Source organism: Cervus canadensis, chromosome X, assembly GCF_019320065.1.
Source record: "Cervus canadensis isolate Bull #8, Minnesota chromosome X, ASM1932006v1, whole genome shotgun sequence".
Classification (NCBI taxonomy): Eukaryota; Metazoa; Chordata; class Mammalia; order Artiodactyla; family Cervidae; genus Cervus; species Cervus canadensis.
Genome location: NC_057419.1, coordinates 67873711 through 67895573, shown reverse-complemented (window position 1 = coordinate 67895573; position 21863 = coordinate 67873711). Strand labels below are relative to the sequence as shown.

At 37.2% G+C, this 21863-nt stretch overlaps 1 protein-coding gene across 9 annotated transcripts in view; it reads right to left on the bottom strand.

Annotated features, from left to right (window-relative positions):
• The window catches only part of DMD (dystrophin), a 2532480-nt gene that overhangs the window by 1196082 nt on the left and 1314535 nt on the right, over positions 1 to 21863 (bottom strand). For all 9 annotated transcript variants that reach the window (XM_043457704.1, XM_043457699.1, XM_043457698.1 and 6 more), the window contains one exon: positions 580 to 752. In XM_043457704.1, the coding sequence (XP_043313639.1) occupies positions 580 to 752 (173 nt within the window). The remainder of the gene's footprint in view (positions 1 to 579; positions 753 to 21863) is intronic.

The window sequence follows — 21863 nt, the reverse complement described above, 5'->3', positions numbered from 1 at the left end:
AAGGCTAAGAAATCTATCTGAATTTTAAAAATTTGGTCAACAATTAGACAGTTTAATTAAAGAAGCATGAAAAATTAATAATTTTAAATCAAATTCTTTGAGACAAAAAAGTAGGGAGATGTAAAATGTAAAAGATCACCTTCAAAACAGAAACAACACATGAAAGTCAACTTCGTGTTCCTAGCTTATATTTCCAATATATTAATGTAAGTATATCAAACTATTATAAATCTATAGGATACAGAGTTGACCAAAAGTATACAAACTATACTGCACAATTATTTAAACCACCTCAATTCAATGACCAAATCGGTTTTGGCATGACCTGAAATTTTTGAGGATATTATAGTGTTCGAACATGATGCTAACTTTAGTTCTGAAAAATTTGTTGAATTCAGCTCATTAGTTTCAACTATATCACCATTTGTTCTGATTCCACTTACCTTTTTCCAGTGATAGTGATACATCTCCCTCTCTTCCTCCCTCTCTCTTTTTTTCATGAAGAGCATGGACATGAACTCTAGATTTCCTGGGAGATGGGTATAATTGTTTTCTTAGTAAAAGGAAAGTGGTACCTACCCTTGTCGGTCCTTGTACATTTTGTTCACTCTTTCCCATTGGAAGTCGAGCCTGGAGAGAGCTTCCTGTAGCCTTGCCTTTTCCGGGGGTGTGGCACTTTGCAATGCTGCTGCCTTCTTATTGTGAATGACATCAATCCGACCTGAGATTTGTTGCAGGTTGTCTTTTATATTCTGCAATATTGAAATTTTAAAGCAAGTCAGAAATGATTCAGTTGTCTATGGAAAGAGAAGAAAGGAAATGTATCAACACCCAGAGTAACTCACAGTCTTGCATTTTTCATTTTCTGACTTTTAAAAGTCATTAACCTTGAAGCCCACTGATTTCAACATGCCCAATTTGAATGGGTAATTCAGTCTTCATCTTGATACTGGCAATCACTCCCTCTTTCCTAAAACTCTATCTTTGTTTGGCTTCTGTAACCTGAATTCTTCTGTTCTTTCTTACACCTTCTTGTCCACGGCTTCACAGTCTCCTTTACAGAATCTTTCTCCTCTTACTAATCTCTTAATATTGGAGTGCTCTAGCATAGATTATTTCCTCATTTATCTATGTTACCTCCTGTTTGGTCGTGTGACTTTAAATAATCTCGATATTGCAATGCTCAAAATTCTCCAAGCTAGGCCTCAAATAGTACATGAACCAAAAACTCTCAGATATTCAAGATGGATTTAGAAAAGTCAGAGGAACCAGAGATCAAACTGTCAACATCCATTGGATCACAGAAAAAGCAAGAGGATTCCAGGAAAACATCTACTTCTGCTTCATTGACTATACTAAAGCCTTTGACTGTGTGGATCAACAACAAGCTGTGGAAAATTCTTAAAGAGATTGGAATATTGGACCATGTTATCTGACTCCTGCGAAACCTGTATGCAGGTCAAGAAGGCAATAGTTAAATACAAACATGAAACAACAGACTGGTTCCAACTTGGGAAAGGGGTATGTCAAGGCTGTATAGTGTCACCCTGTTATTTAAGTTATATGCAGAGTACATCATGCGAGATGCTGGGCTGGATGAAGCACCAGCTGGAATCAGGATGGCCAGAAGAAATATCAATAACCTCAGATATGCAGATAAAACCAATCTTATGGCAGAAAACGAAGAGGAACTAAAAAGCCTTTTGATGCTGGCTTAAAAGTAGACATTCAGAAAAGTAACAATATGGCATTTGGTCTCATCACTTCATGGCAAATAGAAGGGGAAACAATGGAGACAGTGACAAACTTTATTTTCTTGGACTTCAAAATCACTACAGACAGTGACTGCATCCATGAAATTAAAGGGTGGGATGGGGAAGGAGATGGGAGGAAGGTTCAAAAGGAGGCAATATATGTATACCTATGGCTGATTCTTGTTGAGGTTTGATAGAAAACAACAAAATTCTGTATAGCAATTATCTTTCAATAAAAAAATTTAATTAAATTTAAAAAAGACCCTTGCTCCTTGGAAGGAAAGCTATGACAAACCTAGACAGCATATTAAAAAGTAGACACATTACTTTGCTGAAAAAGGTCTGTATAGTCAAAGCTATGGATTTTCCAGTAGTTATGTATGGATGTGAGAGTTGGAGCATAAAGAAGGCTGAGCACTGAAGAATTGATATTTTTGAACTGTGGTGTTGGAGAAGACTCTTGAGAGTCCCTTGGACTGCAAGGACATCAAACCAGTCAATCCTAAATGAAACCAACCCTGAATCTTCATTGGAAGGACTAAGGCTGAAGCTGAAGCTCCAATCCTTGGGCCACCTGATGTGAAGAGCTGACTCACTGGAAATGACCCTGATGCTGGGGAAGATTGAAGGCAGGAGGAGAAGGGGGCAACAGAGGATGAAATGGTTGGATGGCATCACCGACTCAATGGACATGAGTTTGAGTAAGCTCCAGGAGATGGTGATGGACAGGGAAGCCTGGCGTGCTGCAGTCAATGGGGTGGCAAAGAGTCAGGCATGACTGAGCAACTGAACAATAAACATGACAATGACTCCCCAGCTTACATCTCCAGCCATGACCTCAACTCTGAAATCCATACTCATATTTCCAACAACTTTCTTGATGCTTGGATGTCTCAGGAGCATCTCAAACTTAACATAGCCCCAACCACATTCTGAACAGCATCCCCTTATCCTTCTCTTCCCATTATTTTCCTCATTTCAGTAAATGACATATCAATTAACAGTTATTCAGGTTAACAACCTTGGAATCCTCCTTGATCCTTCTTTTTTAATCTCTGTATTCATATTACTGGATGATCCTATAGACTCTACTTCCAAGAACATGTCCAGAATTTGACATTTTCTCATCATCTCCCTTGTTATAAGTCTGATATAAGCTACTCTTGTCTCTCACCTGGATTATTCCAATTCCTACCTAAATGACCCTCCTCATCATTTCTTGACCCTTCCCCATCAATTCTTCACACAATAGCCAAAGAAATTTGTACGAAACACAAATCAAATCATATTACTTCACTTCTCAAATGCTCCTTATCAAATTTATTGCTTGTCCACGAGGCACAACCTGTGGGACGTTGGTTCCCTGAAAAAGGATTAAACTCGGGCCCCAGAGGTGAAAGTACCGAGTCCTAGGCACTGGGCCAGGGAAGTCCCAAACCCAGAGTCTTCATCAGGGCCTACAAAGTTCTGCACAACTTGGTTGTATGCTGCCTGCCACTCCAGTCTTACTTTTTCCTTAGTCTCCTCCAGAAAGTGAAAGTCACTCAGTCATGTCTGACTCTTGGTGACCGCATGGACTATACAGTCCATGGAATTCTCCAGGCCAGAATACTGGAGTGGGTAGCCTTTCCCTTCTCCAGGGGATCTTCCCAACCCAGGGATCGAACCCAGGTCTCCTGCACTGCAGGCGGATTCTTTACCAGCTTAGCCACCAGGGAAGCCCTCCTCCTGGTGCACACCATTTCAGCCTCATTTGCCTCTTTGTGTTCCTCAAACAGGCTGAATGTACTCTTGCTTTGAGGTTTCCGCATTTGCTGTTCTTTCTGCCAAAAATACTTCTTCCTTCCAAGAAACTTAAATGACTGTTTTCCTTACTTCTTTTTCATATCAGAAGAGCCTTCTCTACCTTTCCATTTTAAGTAGCTGCCCTGAGTGCTCTGTTTCCCTTGTTTGTTCATTTTCCTTCATGGCCTTTATGACTAAATGAGATTACCTATCTACTTGTTTCTCTGTATCACTAGACTAGCCCCTCTGAGTGCAGGGTTTCCAGAGCTCAGACACATGCCTGGAACATTGTATGTACCCAGTGCATTTGTGTTGAATAAGTTCAAGTATCACAAAAATCAACTCCATAATTTTTAAACACAGATTATATTTAAGGGGAAAAAACACAATGTCATTATATAATAATTTTTAAAAAATATATCAGTGTTCAAAAAATGCCAGAATCGTCCATATTTGTCTAGACTTGCAAGTATGAATCTGGTTATTTTCCTTATCTGAATTGTCAAAGACAAGTCGATTGAGTAAACATTTATTGAGTTCTTTTATGTATAAGGATCAACATGGAGAAAGCAAAGGTAGGTTTTACTTGTTTTGAGTAAGTTTTGAATTGATCTTATTGAGGTGATAAGCAAGGGTCTGGTTTGGAAAACTGAAAGAAACAGTTATAGTGTAGAAATCCCCGCTAAATGTTCACAAATTGTTTGATGAGTGATCTAAATGGTACCAAATGTTTTTTCAAAGCTCAGAAAAGGAATGAATTATATATGTGGTCACAAGCCAAGGAAAGGGCTCATAAAGGAAGTAGGATTTGGGGTAGATATACATAGCTGAGTAGCTGAAATGGGAAGGATGTCATACTTAGTAGCTAATACATATGCAAAGACAGGAAACATGAGCAGTCATATCTGACTTTTCAGAAACATATAGGATCAAGGAAGATGGGTCTGGAAATAGCAGCTGGAGATGATTAATAATGTGCTTTAAAAATACTGCATGTAATTCAGTAGACAGTGAGGAACCGTCTCACAAACACACACACACACATACATGAATTTCAAATATATACAAAAGCAGAAAAGAAAAAAAAAAAGAAAACAGTACAAATAGCCCCTATGAATCTATCATCCACTGCCAACACTTATAAAACCATGGGCAACGCTGTTTCACTGTATATGTCCACTCATTCACCTCCTCAACCATATTATTTTGAACAAATTGATATAATATTTTATACACTTATCCAAAAAGTCTTCAGCATGTTTCCAATATACATGAATTCTTTTCAAGGAAAGCACACATAGCACTGTATTCTACACCTCAAAACTTAAAATATTATTAATGTAATCAAAAATCTAGTCAGCCTTCATATTTGAGTTGAATTGAGAAAGTTATTTAGGAAGGAAACTTGGCAGAAGTCAGTGACTGTATTGAGTAAAGAGGAAGAATGACCCTAGCTCCCAGGTTTCTGGCCTGAGCACCTGAATGAATACTGGTATCTGAGTAAGAGGACTGCAGATGGATGAACAGGTTCTGTGTGTACATGCTTGTGTGTGTATATGTGTGTGTGTATGATGACAATGAAAAGCCTTTGGGTCATCAGGCTATAGGTATTCAATAGGCAGCTGGCATCAGATTTTGAGAAGAGGAAATGAGATGATAAATACATTTGGGTCATATATCTTCTCCCATTTCCACAGGTTCTAGGCTTTCTGAGCAAAGAACACTGCCATCTGGGATAAAGGATCATTGACCAGCAAATATACCTTGGAACTGAGATTAGTGTATTATTCCAGGGAGACCCAGAAGCTTCATTGGATTCCTTTGCTTACATTCCAACTTACCTTCTGAGGATATCAGACAGAGACCTGCTCCCCTCTCTGGAGAGGAGGGCAAAGGTCTCTCTCTGTTTCTCTATCTTCACCCCCTCTCTCCCTTCTGACACCCAAGTCCCTCCACACCTCTCTTTCTGTCTCTATCAGACATGCCAACTCCCTTATATAAGCTCTGATGTTTCTGATATTGGGTTTTATCTCTTGTACTGTAACCCATAGATGCACAGGTAAACATCTGGCCCTCACCTCACGTCTCATGGGCATTTGGGGCATGAGGATGAGTGCCAAGATGCTCTTGAGTAATCACTTGTGTGTTCTCTGATCCAGAGATCACATGCTTTCTGTCAGGATAAATAAAGTAGACCCTTGAATAACATGGGGGTTAATCCATGTATACTTTAAAGTTGGCCCTCAATATCCATGGTTGCTCAGCATCTGTGGATTTGTCCAATGACAGATTGTATAGTTCTGTAGTCAAAGTGAAAGTTTTGGTTGCTCAGTTGTGTCTGACTCTTTGCGACCCCAAGAACTATAGCCCGCCAGGCTCCTCTGTCCATGGAATTTTTCAGGCAAGAATACTGGAGTGGATAGTCTTTCCCTTCTCCAGGGGATCTTCCTGACCCAGGGATGAAACCTGGGTCTCCTGCATTGCAGGCAGATTTGTCTACTGTCTGAGCCACGAGGGAAGCTCAGCTCTCTAGTATTTTCTATGGAAAACATCTAAGTCAACCCAAGAAGTTCAAACCCGGGCTGTTCAAGAGTCAACTGTAGAAACATAAAAACTGAACAAGTATCAATAAAATGAATATGTTGGCCAACTCGCAGGCAAAATTGGGGAGGATCTCAACCATGTCTGAAATGGAGACGAAGCTAGACAGGGAATGCCTGTTGCTGAGTCTGCGCCTTCCCAGGCAGACTGGTGGAATTTGCTTCAGGGTCTGCCCTCACGACTGTGGTGCATGAGGACTTGCCTTGGGGGAAGATGAATCTACAGAAGCTGGTGAGGATATAGATAATGTCACTTGTAAGGGGAAAGTCAGTGCTCACCTTGAGACCCTAAGGAAAACAGTTGTGTTGTCAGGTCTGCTAGTCATCTAGACATGATGGTTATGGGTGGTGTGAATGAATTTCAGAGAGAGAGGGGGTGGGGAAGAGGGAGAGATTATTTATACAATTCCCTGATGTTGTCTTCAAGTCCATGAATACCTTGTGATTAGAAGGTTTCAAGTTTTTGTTGTTGTTGTTGTTAAGCAAGTCAATTTAACTCTCTGGTCAGGATATTTATCTGAGAGACCAAGGATTACCAGATGAGGGAAAGGAAGGCATGCCAACACAGAAACTAGCCTGTGACATTACTCTTCTGGAGAAAATGCAGGATATAACCATTCTGCCTGTGAGAATGGCTAGTCAGTGGAATAGAGTAGGTATTGTTCAATTGTAGGAGAGATGGGAAAACTGCTCAGAAATGTTAGAGTAAAAGCATGAAATTTTGCCTAAGGATGAACCTTTGTGGAAAGCAGAGGTGGAGATGAATATGTCTAAAGAGCAGATCTCATCAGACCTTGGAGAAGAACCGGAAGAGTAATGTATGTATTTTAAAACCAAAGGAAGATCACTACAAAATTGAAAATAACCTAGTACGACACTACGGTTTGCTTTATTTCACATAAGACACTTCTTTATGGAGGAAAAGTTTAATAAAATGAAAACAGATACTATAACAAAAATGTTTAAAAGACAGGATGGATCTTGGATATGTTATCAATGCCTTAGAGGTCACTGCACTCAAGAAAGCCTCTTACATTCTTTCTTTCTTTTATTCACCTGGTAAAATTTCACTCTGAGCCTAGAGTCTTGGGTGGAATATTTAGGGCTACCCCACTCACTGGATTGGGGCTTCCCAGATGGTACAGTAGGAAAGAATCCACCTGTCAATGCAGGAGATGCAAGAGATATGGGTTCAATCCCTGGGTCAGGAAGATTCCCTGGAAGAGGACATGGCAACCCACTGCAGTATTCCTTCCTGGAGAATCCCACGGACAGAGGAGCCTGGCAGGCTACGGTCCATGGGTCTCAAACAGTCATACACGACTGAGCACACATGCACACACTAGCTAGATTAGGTCAGGTGCCAGGAACATGCACCAACATGACTTTCTCTGCTGCTTGTGTTAACTCTACTGACCCAAAGACCTTCCTCAATGCTTGCACTGGCTAGACTCTTGCTGATGTGAGTCACAGACTCCAGGTTCACGTGGCTGCCAGCCCAAGGGCAAAAATCCAGAACTCTGATACGTTCTCCACTTAATACCAAGCATTCAGCTCACTGACAGGCTGAGTACTGAAATTCACACTGGGGCAACCAGCTCCATCTGTCTGCATGTTGGGATCCCAGACACTTACAATGAATAGCTGTCATTTCCTACGGGGGTAAAATCAAAGAGAAGGGTGGGAGTATCTTCCCTACTGGTCTAAAAGAAATTCTTTTATGGTTTGGATGTGGGGTGTGTGAGAGAGAATATCTATTCTCTCTCAGATGATTTGACCTTGCAAAGCTTCCTGATTTTTAATCCAAATCTCTGGAGAGCTCCCAACTCTCTGGGAAGTGGTAGAATTGCTCAGAATCGAGTTGTGAACAGTTTTAGCAATGCAGGGCAACACATTGCCAAAGCAGGAAAACTTTCTATCTTAAATGAGAAGAGCAAAAAGCAAAAACTGGGGCAGTAGATGTCATACTCCCTGGGTATCTAGATAATAGCTCCTTGGTGCATTCTTGCAGAATGCTGTCAAAATTGGCTGGAGTCCAGGAAATCCTTTTTAAAGTCCCTACACATACTCTTGTCCCTGAGGCACTGCACACAGAAAAAAAATGGTATATGCACCAAAGAAAATTCTGTAGCAGTTTCCACAGTTTAAAGTCAGAGATGAGATCTTTTATAGCTTTTTACTATTTTGGTTTGTCTAGAAATAAGTGATCTTTATAGTTTCTGACCCTCTAAAAAGGAAACCATAGTCTCTGTAGTTGCTATGGAGATAGAAAAATCCCTAGGATCACTATAGAGTATATTATTTCCATTTCTCTCCCAGAATAGTTCCTTGTCTTACCTGAAATATGACGGCAAAACCAGGAAGTACCCACTTACTAGTTAGCTTCTTTCTTGATGTTGACATGCCCCTATGAAATGACCTCCCTGCTCCCAATTTCAATTCGATGAGACGTTTATTTGTTAGACACACTTCCTGGAAATGGAAATTTCAATGTCTGGAAGGCACTCATACATGAGTCTATATTATTTAAGTCCTTAATATTTCAAAATAGCATCCTTGTCACTCTGGTTCCTAGAATCAAGTAAGTTAAATGAGATCCTTATTTATACATTTTTAATAGAGAAAATTTTGATTGGGAAGTAACTTTCACAATTGAAAGTCGAAGCCTGAATATGTAAAATAAGGAAAAACAGAAGACAGTGAACTATACTGCTGTAATTCACATTTCTAGGTGAAAAGCATGTTGTTTAAATAAGAGCTCATTGGTAACACAGCCACCATAATATAGGCCTCAGTTTGAGATAAAATAATATTTAGAAATGTGGGTCTCAATTTAAGAAGAGAATCCAACTGGAATCTATAAGTGTCTTTAATGAGCTAAAAAACAGAAACTAGAGACTACAGACAATTGATCTAGGAAACCAAACAAGGGACCTATTTGCCAACTAATCAGGCTGAGATAAAGGCCTCAAGTAACTCCTAATTTAATGAGGCTCTGTTCTCTATCATAATGGGCACATTTCTGAATGTTAGTTTTTCTTCCATTTAGTATAAAGTGACAACTGCTTCCTTGCTGTCAGAATGTTTTATTACAAAGCGTGCCTTTTCCCACGTAAATGTTAAATCTATTTATATGAATGTAAAACAAGATACTGAAGAAACTGGCCAAGGCTAGAGTAGGAGACAGTGAGAGCTGATAAACTGAACATATTAGCAATCATTTCTGATGACAACAAACTGAAACAAGAATTTCGTGAATTTTTCATGGGTTCTCTTACAACAAGTTGTTTCATGTTTACTCTGAAAAGCGTCTGTATGATTTCTATTTCTAAAAGTGCCATTTGAAATTCATATTGCTGCCGTGACTTCCATGTAGTCATGAAAATAAATGGGCATTTCACACATAAACAACAGAGAATTCAGTTCAGCACTTGCACAAACTCTGGCACACAATCAAAAAATGAGAATGTCTATAACATGTAGGTATGCTTAGTCCTGTTTCATACCAAGAAGTAAGCTCAAACACAGCTTCGTGAGTTTAAAACTCTGAGGAAAGTTTTGAAATAATTGTTCGATCGTAGGATGTGTATACAAACAGTAATCTGAAATTTTGCCTTCTATTTTAAAGTTTGTAATAAAATATTTATAAATTATTTATAAATATTTACTTCAAGGTTTGTTAGTGTTCCTTTAGTAAGATTGTTTCCATAAGAAAAAAAAAACTACCTTAAAATTGAAACAATACAGTTTCAGATATATAACACAATAAGTAAAATATAAGATAATATGAAATTGATTGTTGAGTGTATTTTCCCTGAAAAGTGACTTATGTATTTCATTTATATTCTGGCTTGAAGTGTATTGAACTTAATTTACAAATTATAAAATTGCTTTCTAGTGATTCTTCATCTTTTACATCTCAGAATGACTTAATGTGAGCAGATGGCTATAAAACACCTGTGATTCACATTTTGTTTTTTTTACTATATTTACTTCCTGAGGAAAATTTCTATTTGGTTCACTAATAGCTTCTTGTTCGCATCTTTTTCCTGCCTCTGCAGCATTCAGCACTGTTAAGTAGAGCCTTCACCACACAGCACTGGCTTCTGTACTCTTAGTAAGTTCTGCTAGGCCTCAGGTTTCTCTCCACTTTTCTGAGAGCTGCAGGTCTGTCTTCATTCATTAACTCAACAAATATCTGTTGAAAATCTGCCATGTGCCTAATACAGTCTTATATACTGGTAATACAACAGTGAACCAGAAAGTCGAAGTCCTCCTTTTTCTGTTAGCCCATAAGCACTTTGCTGTAGCTTTTAGCAGAGCCAATCATTCAATGGTTGAGTCCCTACATGTGCCAATGCCCCACTATTGGGCACTAGGAGCAGTGATTCTATGACACCATCTTGACATCTTGCCCCTCCTGTGGTCCATTTCCACCAATAAGATCCATTTGTGTCCAAATGATATTTAGATCATGGGAGTGGTTGAGACTATCTACAGAGGCGGGGTTATAGGAAAAAGTGCTGGAAAGGGCACATCAGAAAAACCCATTTTCTGTGAGCAAGTGTGGAAGAGTGATTCCTACATTTTTATCTCTAACTGCGAAGACCTCTTGAACTTAACTTATTCTATATATCCAAGAGATATTCAATATATTTCTTGATGTCCACATGGAAGTCTAATAAACATCTGAAACTTAACACATCAAAACCAAACTTATACTCAACCTTGTACCCTTCCTTAATTGTCTTGCAATTTTCCACACGCTATAGTTAATGGCAGCTCCACTGTCTCAGCTGCTCATGCCAAAATTCTTAGTGTTATCCTTGAATCTTCTATCAACCCACATGCAATTGGCCACCAAATCCTATGAACTCTATACCTTGAGAATGTATTCAGAATTAGAAGCTCTCAGCACTCTGAAGCAAACCATTAGGTCCAGCTTGGATAGTTCAGAATACAGGCATAATAATAGTGCTTTCCTAACAGGGTTGTTGTGGTAACAAGTTCTCATAGCAAAACATTTAGAATGTGTCCTGGCACATAATAAATAAGTGGTAGCTACTAGTATTGTCCAAATGTCACTTGTATTCAAAGCATGAATATTTCAAAGGCTTTCTTCTCAATAAAATTATTCTCAGTTTCTGCTGTCTACATTGATTTTTTTGTTGTTATTTAGCCACTAAGTAGTGTCTGACTCTTTTGTGACCCCATGGACTGTAGCCTGCCAGGCTCCTCTGTCCATGTGATTTCCTAGGCAAGAATATTGGAGTGGGTTGCCATTTTGTCCTCCAGGGGATATTCCTGACCTAGGGATCAAACCCATGTCTCCTGCATTGGCAGGCAAGAGTTCTTTACCACTAAGCCAACTGGGAAGTTCACATTGCTTTCTACTTTTCACAAATTGAGTAACACTCATGCCTTATACTAGGTATTTTGGCTGTATTATGTCTTTCCTACTTTTATTACTTTCTAACTTGTTTGTATAAGTCTGACCTGTGTATTCAATTAACGTTACAAATTACCAGAGCACAGGGACCATATTTTCCATTTCTCTTTTAGAGAGTTAAACACAGTATTCAGGCCTCACTATACATATGTTCATTTGAAGTGAACAGCTTAGTTGAAGCTCTGAATCTTAACCTGTTTATGAAATCAATTTGAATGGAACCACTGAACCTTTAAGGTTTGTTACATTGTTCTTGGACCATTGTGGACACACATTCAGGCCTGAACAGATGTTGTGAGTACTTTGGATGTCTCCCTGTTTATTCTATTTTACTTTTATTGGTTATTTAGCTGTTAAGAGTAAACAGTGGAATAACAGTCTCTCTGTATTCCTGGCTAAGTTTCTCCATGGTTCCCTCACAGTACCTGAGATATTAAACAACAGACAGAGTCCTTTTAGAATTATGCCTAGTTTCCCAGATGCCACAGAGCACCAGCAAGAACAACGATAACAAATGCAAAACCCGTACTCCACTGATCCAATCGTTCCTCAAAGACAAGAATTCTAGTCCATTAGTACCAACTAAACAGAAAGTGATTTTGTAAGTCCTTTTGTGATAGGTACGTTTTGCATTAAGTTGCACACATTGTCAAAATCTTTTTAGAAAAAAAATATCTTGAAAGAAAAATTGGCTCTTGCTCATGGTAAAGGAGAGCTGCATAGAAGCAAATGCTTTTCTCATCATTAAAAATTAGACATATGACATTATATGTTTCCAAAATTTTTAGCACCAGGACATGCTTTTAAGTCTTGAGCAAAGGAAGGGCAGATAGCTTTTACAGAGAAACACTCTATGGCAATACAGTAATCCAGGGAAACATGAAAACTGATTACTGCTGAGGGATGGGATTGGAAAATATGGACAGGATGCTTTTCTTTCTTCTTTTCACTTTATACTCCTTTATCCTATTTAAATATGCAATCATGAGCATCTTATTAATTTGATAAAGAACAAAAAATCCAGTATGTGTGATCAAGCAAGTTCATAGATAACAGTTATTCAAGATGGAATGTAATTATATTTGTACAAATTAATACAAATGCCAGTACACTATTTGGGAAAAATAGGAAACAGATTTGGCAATACTTTGCCCATTTTATAAATGGTTAATGTTTTTGATATTGGGAGAACATGCTTTCTATCATAGTATTTTATATTGGGATAGAAAAGCAAAACCGTTGTTTCATATAATTGTTCTGAATCTAAATGTACAAATTTAAGAAAACCAAAAACAACAAAACAACACATGTTATATGAGAGGGATCTTAACTCTTAACTTCCTTTCATTATGTTTTTTTAAACCCCAGACATTTCTGTAATGGTGAGAAAGAACATCCTTTAATGTTTTGCCTCAGGTTTGGAAAATTCAATTTGGGAATTGGTAATAATTGGTATCCATTAATTAATTATGTGTGATTTACAACACAAAGTTCTTGATTTTTTCCTTGACTGTTTAACTATATGCACTAGAGTTCAGAAATAAACAGATGTGGGTAAAAGTCATTGTAGTAGATTGAACTATATGCAATTGCCAAGGTTTGAATACTTTTACCCACATAATGCCAATTTATAAAGTTTAGTTTAATTTTATCAAAGGATCAACATGCTCATGATTACCATTTTAAGCAAGAAAATGGATACAGATCAGATTATTTTAATGGCAAAAGAAAAAAAAAGCATAAATTTCAGAATTGCAAAGAAAAAAGAAAAACACTATTCATTAAACTATCCTTCACTTAGAGCTTCAATGCTTTTAAATAGTTTAAGTAATAATTCTGAACTCAGAACAAGGATTCTAAATTACTGAAATAGGATTAGGAAAAAAATGAATTCAGCATATTTCATTGAAAACAAAACTCCACATATAACAACAATAAAAAACAACCTAAAAAATAGCATCCTATTCTTGGTAAAAGCCATGTAGCAAGGAAACTTGGAACAGCTTAGAGTCTGCATCTTCAATATTAAATATTAAAAAAATATTCATTTGGACCTAAAATTAATATGAGATTGAAAAATTTTACCTGTGAATAAGTAACACTTAGCTTTGGAAATACAGTAAATATGATTGAAAGTAAATAAGATTCTTAACCAAAGTTTCCGTCGAAAGGAAATGTTTTTAGCTATGTGCATTCTTCTCATAAACTCTATTTTTTTTTTTTTTTTTTTTTTACAATTAGGCTACTTGCCAAATCTGGGAATAACTTCATGTATATTTTATGTTACTGTTAATATTTTATTTAAAGCTTGTTTTTTTACTTATAAATATGCAATCTTATGTTTTAACACATCATTAAAGGCAATTTTTAAGGAGTATTTACTTGAAAATTTAATTTACAATAATTTTTCAGATTTTAGATATATGATGAAGTAATATGGGTTTTATAAAACTTAAAATTTATATAATCATTTACAAGAATAATTTACAAGAATTTTTCTGTATAATCCTACATGATTTCACTCCATCTTCACAATATCACTGTTGAGGTGGCTGGGGCAGGTATTATTATTACTCTAATTTCAATGTTAAAAACACTGAGACTTGGAATTTTATATGACGTACCCAGGACACTAGGGGTGGTATGGGGAGGGAGGTGGGTGGGAGGTTTAAGAGGGATAGGACATATGTATACCTGTGGCTGATTCATGTTGATGTATGGCAGAAACCACCACAATATTGTAAAGTAATTATCCTCCAATTAATAAAAATAAAATAAAATCCACCCTTTCTCTGGCTCTCCTTGGTTTTTGAAAAACCAAGAATGGTTATAATGCAATAGTGAAATAAAAGTAGTCATTCATAAAGAACAAGAAAGATTCAGTGTCTAAATTTAATTCTTTAATATTCAAATCTAGTGCCCTTGCAACCTCTCAAGTCTACTGTTTACCATAACCATATAATGCAAGTCAAGGTTTCTTGCCACATGCTTTCATAAATGATTGGTATAAAATTCAACGTGTTCAAACCTAGAGTGCATTTCTCCATGCTGGTATATATGCTTTAGTTTGTTAGAATTCATATGTCTGGACAATTTAACTCAATGAGTTTGGACATAATGTTGCTGTTGTTCACTCGTCATGTCCGACTCTTTGTGGCCCCATGGACTGCAGCATGCCAGGCTCCTATCCTCCACTATCTCCTAGAGTTTGCTCAGATTCAGGTCCATTGAGTCTGTGATGCTATCTAACCATCTCATCCTCTGCCACCCTTTTTCTCCTTTTGCCTTCAATTCTCCCCAGCATCAGGGTCTTTTCCAATGAGTTGGCTCTTTGCATCAGGTGGCCAAAATATTGGCACTTCAGCTTCAGTATCAGTACTTTCAATGAATATTTAGGGTTGATTTCATTTAGTATTGACTAGTTTGATCTCATAATGTAGAGGAGGTTAATTTTGTTTCTTTTTTTGAAAAAAAATCTTGCCACTAGGAGGCTGATTAATGCTCTGTCCTCTTCAATCACAGACTTTATATCTGGATTTAACAGACTATCATCCATTCATTTGTTCATTGAACAGATAGATATCCATCGAGTGCCTATTAAGTGTTAGGTACTGTCCCCCCTGATGGCTCAGTGGTAAAGAATCTGCCTGCCAATGTAGGAGATGCAGGTTCACTCTCTGGGTTGGGAAGACCCCTGGAGAAGGAAATGGCACTCCACTCCAGTATTCTTGCCTGAGAAATCCCATGGACAGAGGAGCCTGGAGGGCTACAGTTCAAGGGGTTGTAAAGAATCGGACATGACAGTGACTAAACAACGACTGTACTAGGAGTTGCAGATACAGTGGTGAACAAGAAAAACAAGATTTTTTTTTCCTAGTGGTTATGATTAGGATGGATATCAGTTACCATAGGGAACAGGTCAAAAGGAGTAGATGGCTCGTTTGCACAGCATGCCAAATGGTAAAAATTGTATCTTTTGCAGTTGTTGATTCAGTATCACTGTCTTAATAAATGTAACACTGCAGTTAAATGTATATACGTACACAAATGCAAGTATATGTGTTTTTAGAGTTATAAAACCATGCATGATTGTTTTCACATTTTAAGAAGGCAGAAATAAGAGCTTTAGGCGGTTTTAGATAACAAAAATGCCTTGAGACCCTTTGTAACTTGCCTAACAGAAGAGCACACAACTTTCATTTCTAAGGAAAAAGGATTAGAGAAACCCATTAGTAGCTATTGTGACAGCAGTCATTGGGGAGTATATCTATCTTAAAATTGAGAAAGAGAAATTGGAGCACCAAAGACTCAAACTCCAGTTCATTTTCACTCTCTGGAATTTGTCTTTATCTGACAGATGAAGGCAACATCCTATATAAATCTAATCCTTATCCATTTCATGTCCCATCTAGCTACTAGGCACTACGTTAATGACATACCAAATTGGGAAGGGTGTTCAATCAAAAGGGATTAAAGTACTTATTAATTAAATTTTTCTGAGCTTTAAAAGAAAATGTTTTAAAGTTTTGTTTATTGACTCTATGGTAAGTTGCCCTTTTGATTATTTTCCCTGCATTGTTTATGGTCCACATGTGAAAAACTGTTCCTAAATACAAGGACATATTTTGGTTGAAACATTTTCCATAGGAAGATAGTGTCCTTCCATGAGTAATAAATCAGTAGTCATATATCATGGATCAAAAAAAAAGACATCATAGTTGGTCAAAGAATAGCTTCAATAGTTGATGAATGAAAGAAAAAGCCTCCATACAACTTAATTGCAACCTCAAAACTTCTACCAGCCTCATGAATTGTAAGTTCTAATGTAGACGCTTCTGACTTCCAGAATTTATTAGATGGGGATTATCAAAATAGCTTTTCTAGGAGAATGGGAAGAGGCAGAGTGAGTCCTCAAGGTACATTTTAGCAGCTGCTGCTGCTAAGTCGCTTCAGTCATGTGGTCCATCTCTATGTGACCCCATAGACGGCAGCCCACCAGGCTCCCCCATCCCTGGGATTCTCCAGACAAGAACACTGGAGTGGGTTGCCATTTCCTTCTCAGAGATGGGAGTAAATTGCTGCAGGGGAGTAAAAGTAGGACAACTGCTGGGCCTGATAAAACAATAGCTGGGAGAAAAGAATGAATAATTTCCTATGAAAGAGAGACATGTAAAAAATACAAAGGGAAACTACCAAAGTATACATAAATATGAACTCTAATGCAGTAAATATCTATAATATCTTCACTATAAGAGGAGTGAAAACCGAGGTACTGTATTAATGACTTAAATATGAATCCAATTATAGCAAAAAGATTAATATTTGTAAAGTAGTTGACAAATATCAATAGCAAATCAATCAAGCGAAAAATAAACAGCAAATTAAATCAATCTCAAATCATAAAAGCAGTTGAAAAAAGGAAATATATAACTGAATAAATGTGCTAATTGAAAAACTTGAACATTCTTTAACACCATACACAATAATAAACTTAAAATGGATTAAAGACCTAAATGTTAAGACTGGATACTATAAAACTCTTAGAGGAAAACAGGTGGAACACTTTGACATAAATTGCAACAATATCTTTTTGGATCCACCTCCTAGAGTAATAAAAATAAAAACAAAAACAAACAAATGGGACCTAATTAAACTTAAAATCTTTTGCACAGCAAAAGAAACCATAAGCAAAATGAAAAAGCAATTGACAGAATGGGGGAAAATGTGTGCAGACAAAGTGACCAACAAGGAGTTAATCTCCAAAATAAACAGCTCATGTAGCTCATTAACAACAACAACAAAAAAAAACAAATTAAAAAAAATGGCAGAAAATCTAAACAGACATTTCTCTAAAGAAAATATGCAAGTGGCCAAAAACCACATGAAAAGATGTTCAGCATCACTAAATACTAGAGAAATGCAAATCAAAACTACAATGAGGAATCATCCCACACTGGTCAGAACAGCCATCATCAAAAAGTCTATGAACAATAGATGCTGGAGAGGATATGGAGAAAAGGGAACCCTCCTACGCTGACGGTGGGATGTGAATTGGTATAGCCACTATGGAGAACAGTATGGAAGTTCCTTAAAACACTAAAAATAAAGCTACCATAAGATCCAACAATTTTACTCCTGGGCATATACCCAGAGAAAACCATCATCCAAAAAGATACATGCACCCCAATATTTACTACAGCACTATTTACAACAGCAAGACATAGAAGCAATGACCATCAAGAGAGGAATGGAAAAAGAAGATGTGGTATATACTGATAGATACAATGGAATATTACTCAGCCATAAAAAGAATGAAATAATGCCATCTGCAGCAACATGTATGGACCTAGAGATTATCATACTCAGTGAAATAAGTTGGACAGAGAAAGACAAATATCATATTGAGAGAGTCACTTCCTAGGCAGCTTGATAAAAAGTCCAGGGTCCCCAAGGAGGAGAAAGGGGTCTGGGGCTCTCAAGGAGGAGATAAGGGTCTGGAATTCTCAAGGAGGAGGAAAGGACAAACGTTTTTTCCTACATTCCTTAGTAAGGATTATATGACAATAATGTATCCTGCTTGAGGACATGTTTCTCCTTCCTGAAAACCTTTTGACTAATCCTGTTATCTTAAAGTGCATATTATGGGAGTGGGTCTAGTAAGATCTTTACAACCTTGAGACATTATTTTGATTTACTATAATAACTAATTAAAAAAATATATAATTCCCTTGCTAAGACTAGTGAGGGGGGCACTCTCTGACCCCCTTCTGATGTCTATGTCAGAAGCTTTCTCTGTCCTTCTTATACTTTAATAAAACTCTTACACAAAAGCTCTTGAGTGATCAAGCCTGGTCCCTGGTCCTGAAGCTAAATCTTCTTCTTTGGAGATCACAAATCTGACATCATTCACTGTAAGCTATCAATATGATATCACTTAAATGTGGAATTTAAAAAATATGATACAAATGAACTCATTTACAAAATAGAAACAGACTCAACAGACTTTGAAAATAAACCTATGGTTATCAAAGAGGAAAGGTAGGGGGAGGAATGAATTAGGAGTTTGGGGTTAACATATACATACTACTATATATAAAATGATAATCAATACGGACCTACTTTAAAGCACAGGGAAGTCTATTCAAATTTTGTAATAACATATATGAGAAAAGAATCTGAATAAAGCTGAATCACTCTGCTGTATACCTGAAACACAACAATATAAATCAATTCTACTCCAACATAAAAATTAAATTAAAATTGAAAAAAAAACTTGATTTTTTCTGAGAAATCACAAAATGATTACATTATTTCACATGTTATAGACCAAAAGCTCAGCTTACAATATGGTATACATTAATAGAAGTCATATTTTTCCACACACCAAACTATTTCATTAGAAAATTTAAGTAGAATTCAAAAAGCATTTGTAATCAAATTTCACTTTGACATTTTATATGCTCCATGATTATTTAATTTAGAATAATTACAATAATATTTTGCTGGAGCAGTAGTAGAAGTGGTGAAAAATCTAACCCTTTATCTAGCATGGCCCTATATTACAATATACACAAAAATATTGATTATTTTATTTTCCTTCAGATATTTTGTTCCAATTTGTATATACAGTGCCTCCATCGATTATCTAATTCTCCTAATATCAAAATAGAAAACTGGTCAGTTTGCTCATGGCATTAGCTTTGTCTTCATTCAAGTGATCGCCATTATTAAATTTGTGGTTAAGTGTGATGAAACAGATTTCAAAGGAGAAGAATTTTGACCAGAGTAATAAGATCTCTGTTACCAGCACTGTTGCCCCTACTTCACAGCAAGGCTGGTGTAGAGAAGGCCAAGTTTTCGATGAGAAGGAATCTTCCATTCCTAAGGGATCTTTCACTGAGTTCACAGGACTCCAAAATTCTCCTGGGTCCGAACTCTGCTAAGAATGGGCTTTTATACAACCATGCTCAAGCTTTTGGTGAACACAGAAATAAACCTTCTATATTCCCTTTGAAAACACTCCCCAAATCTGAAAAATCTCTTCTTACCACCCAAGTCCAAGCCACTGGCATCCATTTGTCAACTGTACCCCTTGTTCTTACCCTTGGTCTCCTACAGTTCTACTCTCAACGGGGCAGCCATTGTGATCTTTTTAAAGCATAAATCAGATTGTGTCACACTCATCTTCTCCAGAACCTACAATGGTGGCTATCTTACTCAGCAAGAACAGTAGTCTTCACAATGGTCCATCAGACCCTCCACAACCTGGATTCCCCATGACCTCTTTGATCTCATGCCCTGCTACCCTCCCCTGGATCATTCCGCTTCAGGCACTCTGGCTTCCCTGCTGTTCACTGATCAGGTTAGGCACACCTAACATGTGGGCCTTTGCACTGGACAGCAAATCTGGCTGCAAGGCTGACTCTCTTCCTTTTCCAAATCTTTGCTCAAAAGCCCTTTCTGCTCTATTTAAAATCATAATCTCAATCTTGCCATTCTACCATCTCCTTCCCCTTCAATAGTTTGATACTCCCTTATCTAAACTCCATTTTTTTTATTTATATAGCTTGCATCATCATTAACATACAGCATTTGCTTATTTATTATCTGCTTGTTTGGCTACATTCTGTCTCTCTCTGCTATAACAAAAGCTGTAGTCGGGAGGAGTCCATCAGTTTCACTGACTTTAAGCACTTAGAGTAATGCCTGTTATATGGGAAGGGCTTAACAAACACATTTGAATGAATGAATCCTCACTCCTTACATTATTGGCTTGTCCCAATAATTCCTTTTAAGGTCTTGAGGGTCCTGCCTAAAAGCTGAACCAGTCAAAGAAGAGTGAACAGCTTCACTGTACATTTTTTTGATTTTTCAGCGTATGTCAAGCTCTTCCCAGCGCTGCTAAGGTTGAATAAGGGCTGCCTTTACTTCTTGATCTTATCTAAACTTGACATTGGGCCCAACTGTCCTGTCAATACCTGTGAGCTTCCTCCATGTGTCTACACTTCTTGTCACTCCTTTGTATACCAAAGACACAAAACATTTTATCCACCTCAACCAGAGCATCTGTGCTATCATTAGTTTAGATGAAACAGCTGAAATGATGCATGTCTGACTTCTTTCTTTCCCTCCATTTCTTTTCCTTTTTCCACCTTCCTTCTCTCTTTTTTCTTTCCTCTTTCTTCCTTCCACCCTCCCTTTCTCCTTCTTTCCTTCCCTCCCTCTCTTCCTTCCTCCCTTTTTCTCTTACTGAAGTAGGATTGATGTACAATACTATAATAGTTTAAGATGTATAATATAGTGATTCTATACTTTTACAGATTATATCCTATTTAAATTTTAAAATAATTGCTGCCCTCTATAATATATCCTTGTACCTAACTTATTTTAAATATAGTAATTTGTACTCTTTAATCCCCTACTGCTATCTTGTCCTGCCCCCTTTCCCTCTCCCCACTAGTCACCACTAGTTCATTCTCTATATCTCCAACCCTGCTTCTGTTTTGTTACATTCATTTTTTTTAAATTTTTTTAGATTCCACATATAAGCAACAACATACAGTATTTGTCTTTTCCTGTGTGACTTATTTCACTAAGCATAAGGCCAACAGGTGCATGAAAGATACGTGCTTCTTTTTATAGAATCTTTTTTTTTTTAAATAGAATCTTTTTAAACTGGCAGAGATTCAATAAGAATTTGAATCCGGAACATTTTTCCTATGAATGGTCCATGCCAGATCTCAGTATTCTACCATGTTTTACCCAGATTCATCCTTGCTATACTCCACATAATACCCTAGAAACCACTTCATGCAAGGTGGTTGCTTGGGTTTAAATCCTTGCTTGACCAATACTAGTTGTGTCAACTTTGCCAAGTTACTTTATTTCATATTTCTTAAGTTTCTTCATCTATAAGATGTGGATAATAACTTTAGATACTTCATTATGGGGAGTATTAGTTAATACAGGCTAGTTATCGAGTGCCTAAGCACTGAATACAAATTGATCCTCATTACTGAAGAAGAGAAATTGTAGCTGTCATCCTTATTCTAACTCATGCTTTTATTTTTGTCCTAATAATTCACCTTTATTCATGCCAGGTCCCAAATGAGTAACTAAGGCCTAATTAAGCAGATAATTGATAATAATAGCTCTGACATAAGAATACTACTTTTGTACATGTTTCTCATTCATCACTAGGTATACCTTAGCTGGGCTTCCCAGGCGGCACTAGTGACAAAGAACCTGCTTGCCAATGAAGGAGATGTGGGTTCA